This window comes from Macadamia integrifolia, chromosome 2 (genome assembly GCF_013358625.1).
Source record: "Macadamia integrifolia cultivar HAES 741 chromosome 2, SCU_Mint_v3, whole genome shotgun sequence".
NCBI classification, from domain to species: Eukaryota; Viridiplantae; Streptophyta; class Magnoliopsida; order Proteales; family Proteaceae; genus Macadamia; species Macadamia integrifolia.
In genome coordinates, this window is record NC_056558.1 from 4,179,391 (window position 1) to 4,190,907 (window position 11,517).

Genomic DNA, 11,517 nt, shown 5'->3' on the forward strand with positions numbered 1-11,517 from the left:
CAAAGCCCTTTACTAGTAGGGATGCAGCAACAAAAGAGACATTCTACGTAGCCACAAATGGCCTCTTTCGTATATACTTTATTAATGTTGTTTTAGAAACTTCCAGGTATAACTAATGACTTTGAGAAAGGTAGGAAGCCAGATTGAAAGAGAGAAACGTGTAAAAGATGTGAATTCAAATTCCATTAGCCATTTTGAAAAGGACAAGCACTTGGGTTTTCTACCTTTTGTAGAATAAGAGGCATGCGCATGTCCACATAATCAAAACAATTCTATAAAACCCCTCCATTGAAGGATAATTTATAAACCAAAGGGGAAAGGAGAAAAGGAGATTCAGGTCTTATATGCTTCAGTGAGAAAATGGAGCTGATGAAGAAGAAGAGTCTTCTTATCTTGGATCTTCTAGGGCTTGTGTTGTTGGAACTCCTCTACTTGGGTTTGGGGAACACCTACTCTTATAACTGGAATGTAAGTTAACTGAGCTTCTTACACTTAATAAAGCCTTCAACCATCTTCTCTATCTCATGATCTCATGCTAAAAACCTTTTTTTTTTTATTTAGATTACTGAAACTTCGTATACAAGACTCTGTAGTACGAAGAAAATGTTGACAGTGAATGGGCAATTTCCGGGGCCAGCTTTGCATGTCCACAGAGGAGATACAGTGTTTATCAAAGTTGTCAACCATGGAACTTATAATATCACCCTTCACTGGTATGACTTTCTTTCCTTCTCTTTGCTTCTCTTATTTGCATTCAAGCCTCATAAGCTAGCTCTTTCTATGGCAGGCATGGAGTGAAGCAACCTAGGAATCCATGGTCTGATGGTCCAGAGTACATAACACAGTGCCCAATCCAAGCAGGTGGGAGCTTCACATATGAGATCAACTTCACTACAGAGGAAGGAACCCTTTGGTGGCATGCCCACAGCGACTGGTCACGAGCTACAGTCCATGGTCCCATCTTTGTTTTCCCAAAGCTTGGCACTTATTACCCTTTCCCCAAGCCCTATTCTGAAGTCCCCATCATTTTGGGTAAGTTCCTGCATAAGCAACACACACACACACACACAACCATGTTTGATGTCTCGAGGGTACTGAACCAATTCTTCTTGGGTAAAATTGTAGGAAGCTGGTACAAAGGAGACGTGACGGAGATACTTGAAGAAGGTCTGGTAGGTGGAGGAGAGCCCAACAGCTCAGATGCTCATACCATAAATGGACAACCTGGAGATCTCTTTCCATGTTCCAAAGCAGGTGAGAAACTAGTATAATTTTCATGAGCTTCTCAGTCTTTAACCAAATCAGCTTAACTCTTTATATGGAATTTCACCGTTTATGGGGATATTTAGAAGATTAGTTAGTTGCTTGTCAAGGCAAGTGATACATTATTGACTTATTAGTTGATACGCCATAAACAATGAGATCGCATGTAGAAAAGTCTATCACATAGAAAGAGGATCCAAACTATGATCTTTCTTGGTCCATATGGATTGACATCCACACAAAGGATGGACCTGTTGGTTTTAGCCATATGTGACAATGATCCAATACCAGCATGATGGAATCTGGAAGTTTGGTTACAAGTTTTCAGGAAAAAAAAAGTCTCCAAACAACACAAGGTTCTATGGTTCTCACCCTTTTCGGATTTATATTGGATTCACATCCAAAGGATGGTCCCTTGGTTCTCCTCTTACCCAGAAAACAAAATATATAGTACTATAGATCTTTGACTATACAGAAGAAATCAAATTAGGGTGAGATTCAAAAACATAACAATCAAGGAATCGAATAAGTTTTATTTAATAAAAAATCGAATAGGTCCAAAGCAGCAAAAGTGTGGTGGCAGAAAATCTATTTTAAAATATTGGAAAAGGAAAACAAATTATTAAAAAAAAAAAAAAAAAATTTAAAAGATTTCAATTTACAGAAATTAAAAAAAGAAAAAAAAAATGTTGAGAGTGGGATTTGAACCCATGCTCTTAGGGACCAGAACCTTAATCTGGCGCCTTAGACCAATTCGGCCATCTCAAAATTTTATGAATAATTAAAAATAATATATTTTTTTATGTTGATGCAGGAACTTTTACCATGCTGGTGGAAAAAGGGAAAACCTATCTTCTTCGTATGATCAATGCAGGGATGAATGCTGATATGTTCTTCGCAGTAGCTAATCATTCCCTTACAGTAGTAGGATCAGATGGAAGCTACCTCAAACCCATAACAACCAAGTATATCATGATAACCCCAGGCCAAACCATGGATTGCCTTTTGAAAGCTGACCAAACCCTTGGTCACTATTACATGGCTGCTAGAGCTTATTCTAGTGGGGTTGGTGTTGCTTATGATAACACCACAACCACAGCAATTATAAAATACAATGGCACATACACCCCTCCATCATCACCTTCCTTTCCTACTCTCCCTTACTATAATGATACTGATGCAGCCACCAACTACACTAGTCGCCTAAGAAGCTTAGCTAGTAAAGCTCACCCAGTTGATGTCCCTAAATCTTTTGACACCCGAGTCTATACAACCATCTCTGTAAACACATTGCCTTGTCCCAATAACTCTTGTGATGGACCCGATGGTTCGAGACTCTCTGCAAGTATGAACAACATTAGTTTCAGGAACCCAACAATTGATGTACTTCTTGCTTATTATAATAGGATCAAAGGGGTTTATGAAACTGATTTTCCTGATGATCCACCTTACTATTTCAATTTCACGGCGGATGTGTTGGCATCGAATCTTTCGACACCGAAGGTGGGTACTAAAGTGAAGGTGGTAGAGTACAACTCTATAGTTGAGATTGTGTTTCAAGGGACTAACTTGAATTCTGGGGAGAACCATCCAATGCACCTTCATGGTTTTAGCTTCTATTGGGTTGGATGGGGATTTGGGAACTTTAACAAGACCACAGATCCTAAAGGATACAACTTGGTTGATCCACCTGAAATTAATACTGTTGGAGTCCCTAAGAATGGATGGGCTGCCATTAGATTCCGAGCAGACAACCCTGGTAAGAACACAATCTAATTATAGTATAAATTATTCCTTAATTGTATTCTAATCTCATTTGTGATTCATGGTTTGACACTATTGATGATGGTTTTCTTAGGGGTGTGGTTCATGCATTGTCATTTGGATCGTCACACTAGCTGGGGTATGGACACAGTATTCATAGTGAAGAATGGGAAATATATGTCATCTAGTATCCGAAAGAAACCTGGATACCTGCCTCCATGTTGAGATTTGAGAGTTTTCTGTCGGTATTGGACACAAGGATTGTTTAGTTCTAGGTTTTCTATGTGTGTAATACATTAGATAATAAACCAGTGATTCATGCAATACAATTGGATCATCTGGAATAATTTGGTACAAGATTTTATAGGTAAACGTGTGAGGATATCAATTTGAGAGAGAGGATTGTAATGAAAAAAAAAATAATAATTGTTCTTGGATTATTGTACTATAAATAATTGTTTTTCCTCTAAGCCAAGAACTAGGATTTTATGTTTAATTATGGGTGTGTTCCACTACTCAATCCATTAGATTATTTACAAGATTAGAATTAGGTTATGATACATTAAAATCGTTTCGTCATTGGGCGTGTGACACATGACACTTTAAAAGTCAACTTTAAAGTAAAACACTCTCCACCGTGTCAAAAAAACTACTCTTAGAACAAATAAATCATTTCATCCATCCTATAAGGATTAGGGCTTCATTACACCTATCCTATAAAGAAGAAAAGAAGAAGACAAAATAAAAGGAGATCCATATCAAACTCTTCCCATTGCTCTTTTATATCGAACTTATTATTATTGCCTGAAATACTGACATTGGCATCGGAGGCCCCCTCCAGCCTCTTTGATTTTGTAAGTCACTCCCAATCAATGATCTTTTTTTTTCATAATAGATTATGACCCAAATTTTAAAGGAGACATTATTTCAAGTTTAATTGTTTTTAATTTGCATTCAAAACTCATGATAGTGAATAGAGGCTAGGAGTATGAAGTTGGTAGCATACGTCAAAGGCATAACATATGGAATGAGATAATGTGTCTCAATTAATGGATTGGAGACTGTTTGGTGCTTGGCAGATGTTTATAAGATGATAATATTCTTAACTGATGGTTTTTTTTTTGTTTTTTTTTTTTTGTTTTTTGAACTTTGAGCTGAATCTCCTCTCCATTTATAAGAAGAATATTATATGTCTACTTATTTAATACGTAAATGAAAATATTTTCAACACACCTATTCGGTTGGATCCTTGTTCTTTTACTTGATGCATCTCGATTTCAACCACATTGCTGGTGATTGGAAGGCTAATGGTTAGATGATCTTTGGGTTCTTGATCAATCATCTGTCAAGTTTGATCTATCTCAACCATATGATCTTCCATGTAAGAGATTTAGCTATTTTTATTAATTATTTTATTTTTTATATATATTAGTTTCAATCGATCTTTAAACTAACCAACGAAGAGTTCTTTTTTTTCTTTTTAAATCCTCAAAAGCTTATTTTAAACAATATGACATGAGTAATGTCCGATTGATCTAAAAAATCAACTATAAATATGCAATGTTATAGGTAACATATCCACTTAATTTAGGCTCAACTAAACTGTCAAATGATATGGAGCTATGAATGCTGATGCGATGGAACCCTCGCCCTTAAAGCAAAGTGGCTAGTACCTATAATCTTGATTATAATATTTGTTAAGTGTTTTATTAATGTGTTAATAAATAAGAGATTTCTAAGGATAAAACAATTCCAACCCTATTTTGCCCTATAATAAATATTAGTAAGAAGAGAGAAGTACAAATTTATTATCAAGATGTGACATCATAAATAATTTTTATTTTCACGAGGGATTAATTACAAATTATAAGAAATTCTTTGCAATTATGCATGAAACATTAGATATTAAATCACATGGGTAAGACTTTCTTAAGTCTTGGTCCTCTTGGAGTTCATGCGTAATAGATTTAACCAACAAATTCCGATTATTTGCAATTATTAGATGATCGAGTTTCCCTAAAGTCATGGTGAATAATCTCATTCACCAGGTGCCATTAGGAGCACTTGATTGGGGTGGGATGGGGTCGTCTATGACCCTTGATATATCAGGCGATTAAGTGAAACTTAGTGCAAAATTAAATATTAAATCACATGAGGGATGCTTTCTTTAAGTAATCTCATTTTGTCGTCCAAGGGTACGAGGTTAGCTATTCAGTCCTACACTCAATTTCAGAGACCAATTAAAAGAAATAGACAGTGGGAGAGCACGATTTTACCACTTTGTCTCCCCCACCCCCCATTTGGTGGAATTCCACTTCATTGTTCTTCTAATTCTGGTTCCTTGTGTCCGCTTGGTTGTCCATCTCTCACCACTTTAAGGAAGCCAAAGCTATTAAAACCAAAGCTCTAATTTATAATTTGGGGGTGGGGAGAGATATAGTTAAAAATAGAAATGGACAAGGCTTTTTTAGATAATTAAGTAGTGGATGGAAGTCAAAAAATTACTAATTAAGACAATGAAAGCTATAAATTATGACAATAAGAACAACAATCTAAGCTATAAAGTAGTGGAGGTTACAAGAAATTATAATTTGTTGACTTTTATTGAAATTTTTTTGTTTTGAGTTAATTATTTATTATCATACACATCACTTACATTATACCATGTTACCCTAAAAGCTTTTACATTGTTTTCCTCCTGTTGGTATTGAATATAATGGTGTAATCTCCCTTCCCCAATCCCCTCCTTGATTAAATAAAAAAAATAAATAAAAATAAATAAAAATAAATAAAAATAAATAAAAATAAATAAAAATAAATAAAAAAATAAAATTTCTCACGACGTCTGAGTGGAAATTTCCCATACACTCTCGTTGGTGAGTTTCCCACTCTAGACAATATATAAAAACAAAAAAATAAAGAAGATAACCTTAGATGGATGTGACATTTCATAATCACCTAAGAAAGTGAGGACAACATTTGAAGCCCTATGGGCTGCCAGTGTCGAATGTGTCCTTATCCATCCCCTTAACTTAGTGCCATTTTCATTATCATCATTATCATTGGTATTAATGTAATTAAAGCAAGTGAAACAAATGAGATGACTTGAACCCAAACCCCATTAGTTGCGTATGGAACAAAACCTTTTTGACTTTGGCTGATCATGTTGGTGTCTGTGTCCTTGTGAAGGTGAGATTTCCATTGAGAGTTCCCTTTCCAAGATACACACCCCCTTCATTCAGCCGATGCCAAGTAGTAGAGTATAATACAAAGCTCATAGACACTCAGAAGAAGAAAAAGAAAAGAGATTCCATCTTTTATTCTGTTTCTAATATTTAAAAAAAGAAAAAGAAAAAAAGGGGAATCCAAATCTTTAGGCAGCCAATGATTCTGGGGTTGGCAGGGCGGCCCCACTGAATTTGGTAGTTTCCCTCTGAGCCTTTCTTCTCTCAAATTCCATATCCCAATTAGTGCAACATCCAAACATGGTATCTCCACCAAGGGATTCATTTCTTTGGTGGTGTGGTCCAGCAAACAACAGGTAGCGTCAACAATGGGAAATTATAATAAGGGGAAAACCAGAAATGGAAACCGGCCGGTCGAGAGAAATAGGGCATAGCTACCCTGGAGCATCTTCAGTGTTGGGTAGTATAGTTTTTTTTGTACCTATTAATGGGTAGTGTTCTTTCTTCCATAGAAATAGTTGGGCAAGAGAAGGCTATCTTAGTGGACCAGATGCATGCTAGTGCATGGTCCAATGAGAGGGAGGCGGGACAATACGGTCCTTCTATACATACCATCTAAGCGTGTATTCGTGTCAACGGGTAGCGTTCTTCCTGCCATTGAAATGGGCAAGAGTATAAACTTGTAAAACGAATTGAAATAACCTAGGCCAAATCGAACCGAAGTCAGAACATTCCAGTTGGTGTATTACGAAAATAAAATTGAAGCAGAAACTGAAAGAATCCAATCAATTCAAAACTTGGAATTAAACCGAAATCAAACTGATAAGAAATCGAAATCAATCCGAAACTCATAAATAAATTAGTTTTTGCATAAATTTATATATATTTGTATGGTCAATTGAGCACAAATCAGACCAAAATAACCCAATACAAGAATTCGAAACCAAATTAAATCAGAATTTCTTTATTGGTTTGATTTCGATTTCACCATTCTCACACCTAAATCAACTCAAACCTAACCAAAACCTAATCAAACCGAGCGATTCACACCCCCTTAGGAAATAGACCCCATGATTTATAGTGCGTGTTCGGAAATGGGTTTCCTAAGAAAAGGAAAAAAGACCACTCCTAATGAGTGGCAAGGATAGGGTAGTACCGTTTTTATCTACTTTTAAGAGTTAGTGGTTGGGTAAGGACCACTCCAAAAGTCTCCAACTCAACTCATCACTAGCTAAGCCTTTCATATCACTAGATATATAAATCCTATCTTGCTACTCCACTCTTATTGTGGCCTTGGTAGGTATAGAAATATTTATTAAGGAAGATCAGACAAAAAAACCATGTGTGTGTGTGTGTGTGTGTCTTGTAAGGTTGGCTTATGATACTTTTATTTGAACCGCAAGTGATATAGAAATATATCTCTTAATTGGTTTTAGATGGGTTTAAAGTTTTCTGGGTTGGGCTTGGATTTGAAGAACTGTGACTTCAGGTTGGACATGGCATCAGGCCCAGCTCAGTGGTAAAAGATATTCGATTTTGGGAAACTCTTGTCACTACAATTGGTGACATCTATACTTTGTTTCCACCTATGCACACATAGATGGGTGGGTGGATCCATCTGATGGAAGACCTTGAATCTATTACAGGTGAAATGTCAATCATGAACAAGCGAGGAAAGTGATTAAAAAGTGTCCTTAAAGTTTCATAAAATTATAAGAATACCATTTCATTGTAAAAGAATCATATGCCATTCATTTAACATAGAAGTATTTCTTGTATGTATTGGGCAGAAACTTCATCGATAAGGTGGGTTTGTCGTTTTCTATTACATGGACTCACCCAAGTTGTGAATCCAATGCTTAGCGTATTGGCTTGCAGCTTCTACTTGAAGAGCAGGCACTAGGAGGAGTGAATCTACTTTTGTCACATGGATGTGTGAGTTGTATTTCTTCCTTTTTAGTTGGATCAAGTTTATAATTCCCTCTCCATGAGCATCGACACTGTCAAATGCCCAAGGGGACTCCAAACAATAGTGGGTGGGAGTTTATGATTGGACAAGAATTCCATCATGGGATCACATAAGGGATGCTTCTTCCCCACTGGTGAAGGAAAACTTTCACTTTTTTACGAGATCATGGATACTTTATGACATGCAAAAGGGGCCAGTGTCATTTAAAATTAGGGTCGTGGTATTGCTAGGATCAACTTGAACCCACCCAACAAGAGGTTTTGACTCTCATATTGAAGTTTAGGTTGGGCTGGGTTGGGCTGGGCTGAGATAGGCTGGGCTATATCCCGAGCCCAAATTTAAGCTGCATAATCCTAATGTTAATCATAATGTTAATTTGTAATATGCATATACATACTTTAATGGTTTATCAATGTTGTCAACAATGGAACTTATAATATCACCCTTCACTGGTATGACTTTCTTTGCTTCTCTTATTTGAATCCAAGCCTCATCAGCTAGCTCTTTCTTTTGCAGGCATGGAGTGAAGCAGCCGAGGAATCCATGGACAGATGGTCCAGAGTACATAACACAGTGCCCAATCCAAGTAGGTGAGAACTTAACATATGAGATTGACTTTTCTACAGAGGAAGGAACCCTTTGGTGGCATGCACACAGTCCATGGTCCAATCTTTGTTTACCCAAAACTTAACACTTCCTACCCTCTTGTCAAACCCTATTCTGAAGTCCCCCATCGTTATGGATAAGTGTTCCTTCATAGGAATCCACACACATGTACATAAACCCATCTTTGATGTCTTGGTATTGAACCAGCCCTTGTTGGGTAAAATTGTAGGAAGCTGGTACAAAGGAGATGTGATGGAGATAATTGATGGGGCCATTGCCACCGGAGGAGATCTCAACATCTCAGATGTTCATACCATAAATGGTCAACCTTTCTACCAAAAATAAAAAATAAAAAAAATGGTCAACCTGGAGATCTCTATCCATGCTCCAACAATGGTGAGAAACCTATCTACAGCCACATGGAATCCCACCACTAGGTGGTGGCAGGATATCTATTTTAAAGATTAAAGAAAATTTAAAAAAGGTGGTAGAAAATCTATTTTAAAATCAAGAAAAAAAAATTAATCTATATGACCAAAACTTTAATCTAACGCCTTAGACCAACTCGGCTATCTCAACAATAATTGAAAACTACTTTAGATAACCAATAATAAATATAATTTTATAATTTTGTTACAGACACTTTTACGTTGCAGGTGGGGAGTGGCAAAACCTATCTTCTTCGCATCATCAATGCAGTCATGAATTTTGACATGTTCTTTCCCATAGCTAATCATTCCCATATTGTTGTTGGATCAGATGGAAGCTACCTGCAGAAGCCCATAGAAACCAATTATATCATGATAACCCCAGGCCAAAACATCGATTGCATCTTGAAAGCTGACCAAACCCGAAGTCACTATCACATGGCCGCTAGTGCTTATTCTAGTGGTGATGGTGTTGCCTTTGAGAAGACCACAAGCACATCAATGGTAAAATATAATGGCATTTACAACCCTCTATCATCTCCTTTCTTCCCAACTCTATCCTATTATAATGATACTGATGCAGCAACCAACCACACTAGTCGCCTAAGAAGTTTAGCCAGTGAAGATCACCTAGTTGATGTCCCTCAATCTTTCGGGATCAAAATCCTTTGTTTTTTTCATCCCTGTTTTTCCTTGTTTTGCTACCTGCAGAACATGACACGTGGACAACTTTAAGATCAACGGTCAAGGTTGGGTGAGGATTATTACATCCGGTGCGTTAGTCTTAAAGTTGTCCACGTGTCGTGTTCTGCAGGTAGCAAAACAAGGAAAAACAGAGGATTATTTTCCAATCTTTCGACACCAGAGTTTATACGACCATCTCTATCAAGACCCTACCTTGTGTCAATAACTCTTGTGATGGACCAAATGGTTCTAGACTCTCTACTAGCATGAACAACATTAGCTTCAGAACCCCAACAATTGATATACTTCTTGCTTATTATGATGAGATCAAAGGGGTTTGTAAACCTGATTTTCCTGATGAACCACCTTACTATTTCAATTTCACCGGGACGACTTGCTGGCTGATCTTTTAAACGCCGACCCAGTGGGTACCAAAGTGAAGGTGGTAGACTTCAATTCGACAGTGGAGTTTGTGTTTCAACTTTCAAGGGACTAACTTGAATTCAGGAGAGAACCATCCAATGCATCTTCATGGGTTTAGCTTTTATTGGGTTGAATGGGGTTTGCAACTTTAAATAAGACCACAGATCCTATAGGGTACAATTTGGTTAATCCACCTGAAATTAATACTGTTGGAGTCCCTAAAAATGGATGGGCTGCCATTAGATTTCGAGTAGACAACCCTGGTAACACAATCTAATTAAAGTGTTAATTAATTGTAATTTTATTTCTTCTATATATGCTAATTAATTTCATTTGTGATGGATGGTTTGACACTATTGATGATGGTTTTCTTAGGGGTGTGGTCAATGCATTGTCATTTGGAGCGTCATGCTAGCTGGGGTATGAACACAGTACCCATAGTGAAGAATGGTAAAACTTCAGAAACAAGTATCCGACAGAAACCTAATTACTTGCCTCCATGTTGAGATTAATTTGAGAGTTTACTATGAACGTCGGTATTGGACACAACCTGGGTTGTTGAGTTTTAGGGTTTCTGTGTGTAATATGTCAGATAAATAAACCGACGATTCATGTGATATAAATTGGATCATCTGGAAGGAATTAGCCTACAAGATGTTATAGACATATGTGTGTGATTTATGTGTGTGTGTGTGTGTGAGAGAGAGAGAGAGAGAGAGAGAGAGAGAGAGAGAGAGATTGCATTTCTATTGTTGTTCAGTTGGGTTTTACTCACAAACTCATGAATATATAGAGATAATATTCTTAGACTACTCTACTATCATTGTTTGTCCTCTAAGCAAAAAAACTAGCTAGGGTTGTATATTTTATTAGCTACATGATTTTATTACTATATTGCTTGATCCGAATCCATTGCGCTATCGGGGTTAAACCAAAAAGATCAAGATTAAGATTAGTTTATGACCCAAAATTTAAAGGATACATAATTTCAAGTTTAAATAATTTTAATTGACATTCACGACTCATAATGTGTCTCAATTAATGGATTGGTGACTGTTTGGTGCATTAGTAGATATTTACATGATGATAAACATACATCGAATAATTGTGGTATTTTTGGGATGTTTTACTTTCAAGGAATGTTGCACCTATAACAGAATATTGTTCTTAAATGCTTTATTTTTTTTTTTTTTTT

General features: G+C 36.7%; 1 protein-coding gene and 1 non-coding gene across 2 annotated transcripts in view; one reads left to right on the top strand and one right to left on the bottom strand.

Annotated features, from left to right (window-relative positions):
* The first annotated feature begins 257 nt into the window (after positions 1-257).
* Positions 258-11,517, top strand: part of LOC122093772 — a 19,875-nt gene continuing 8,615 nt past the window's right edge. The window contains exons 1-7 of the mRNA XM_042664249.1: positions 258-468; positions 562-713; positions 788-1,032; positions 1,126-1,254; positions 2,078-3,022; positions 3,122-3,247; positions 9,427-9,719. Coding sequence (XP_042520183.1) covers positions 361-468; positions 562-713; positions 788-1,032; positions 1,126-1,254; positions 2,078-3,022; positions 3,122-3,247; positions 9,427-9,719 — 1,998 coding nt within the window. The 5' untranslated portion in view covers positions 258-360. The remainder of the gene's footprint in view (positions 469-561; positions 714-787; positions 1,033-1,125; positions 1,255-2,077; positions 3,023-3,121; positions 3,248-9,426; positions 9,720-11,517) is intronic.
* TRNAL-AAG lies at positions 1,951-2,031 on the bottom strand. Its single transcript has one exon. It is a non-coding gene; the product is annotated as a tRNA-Leu (tRNA).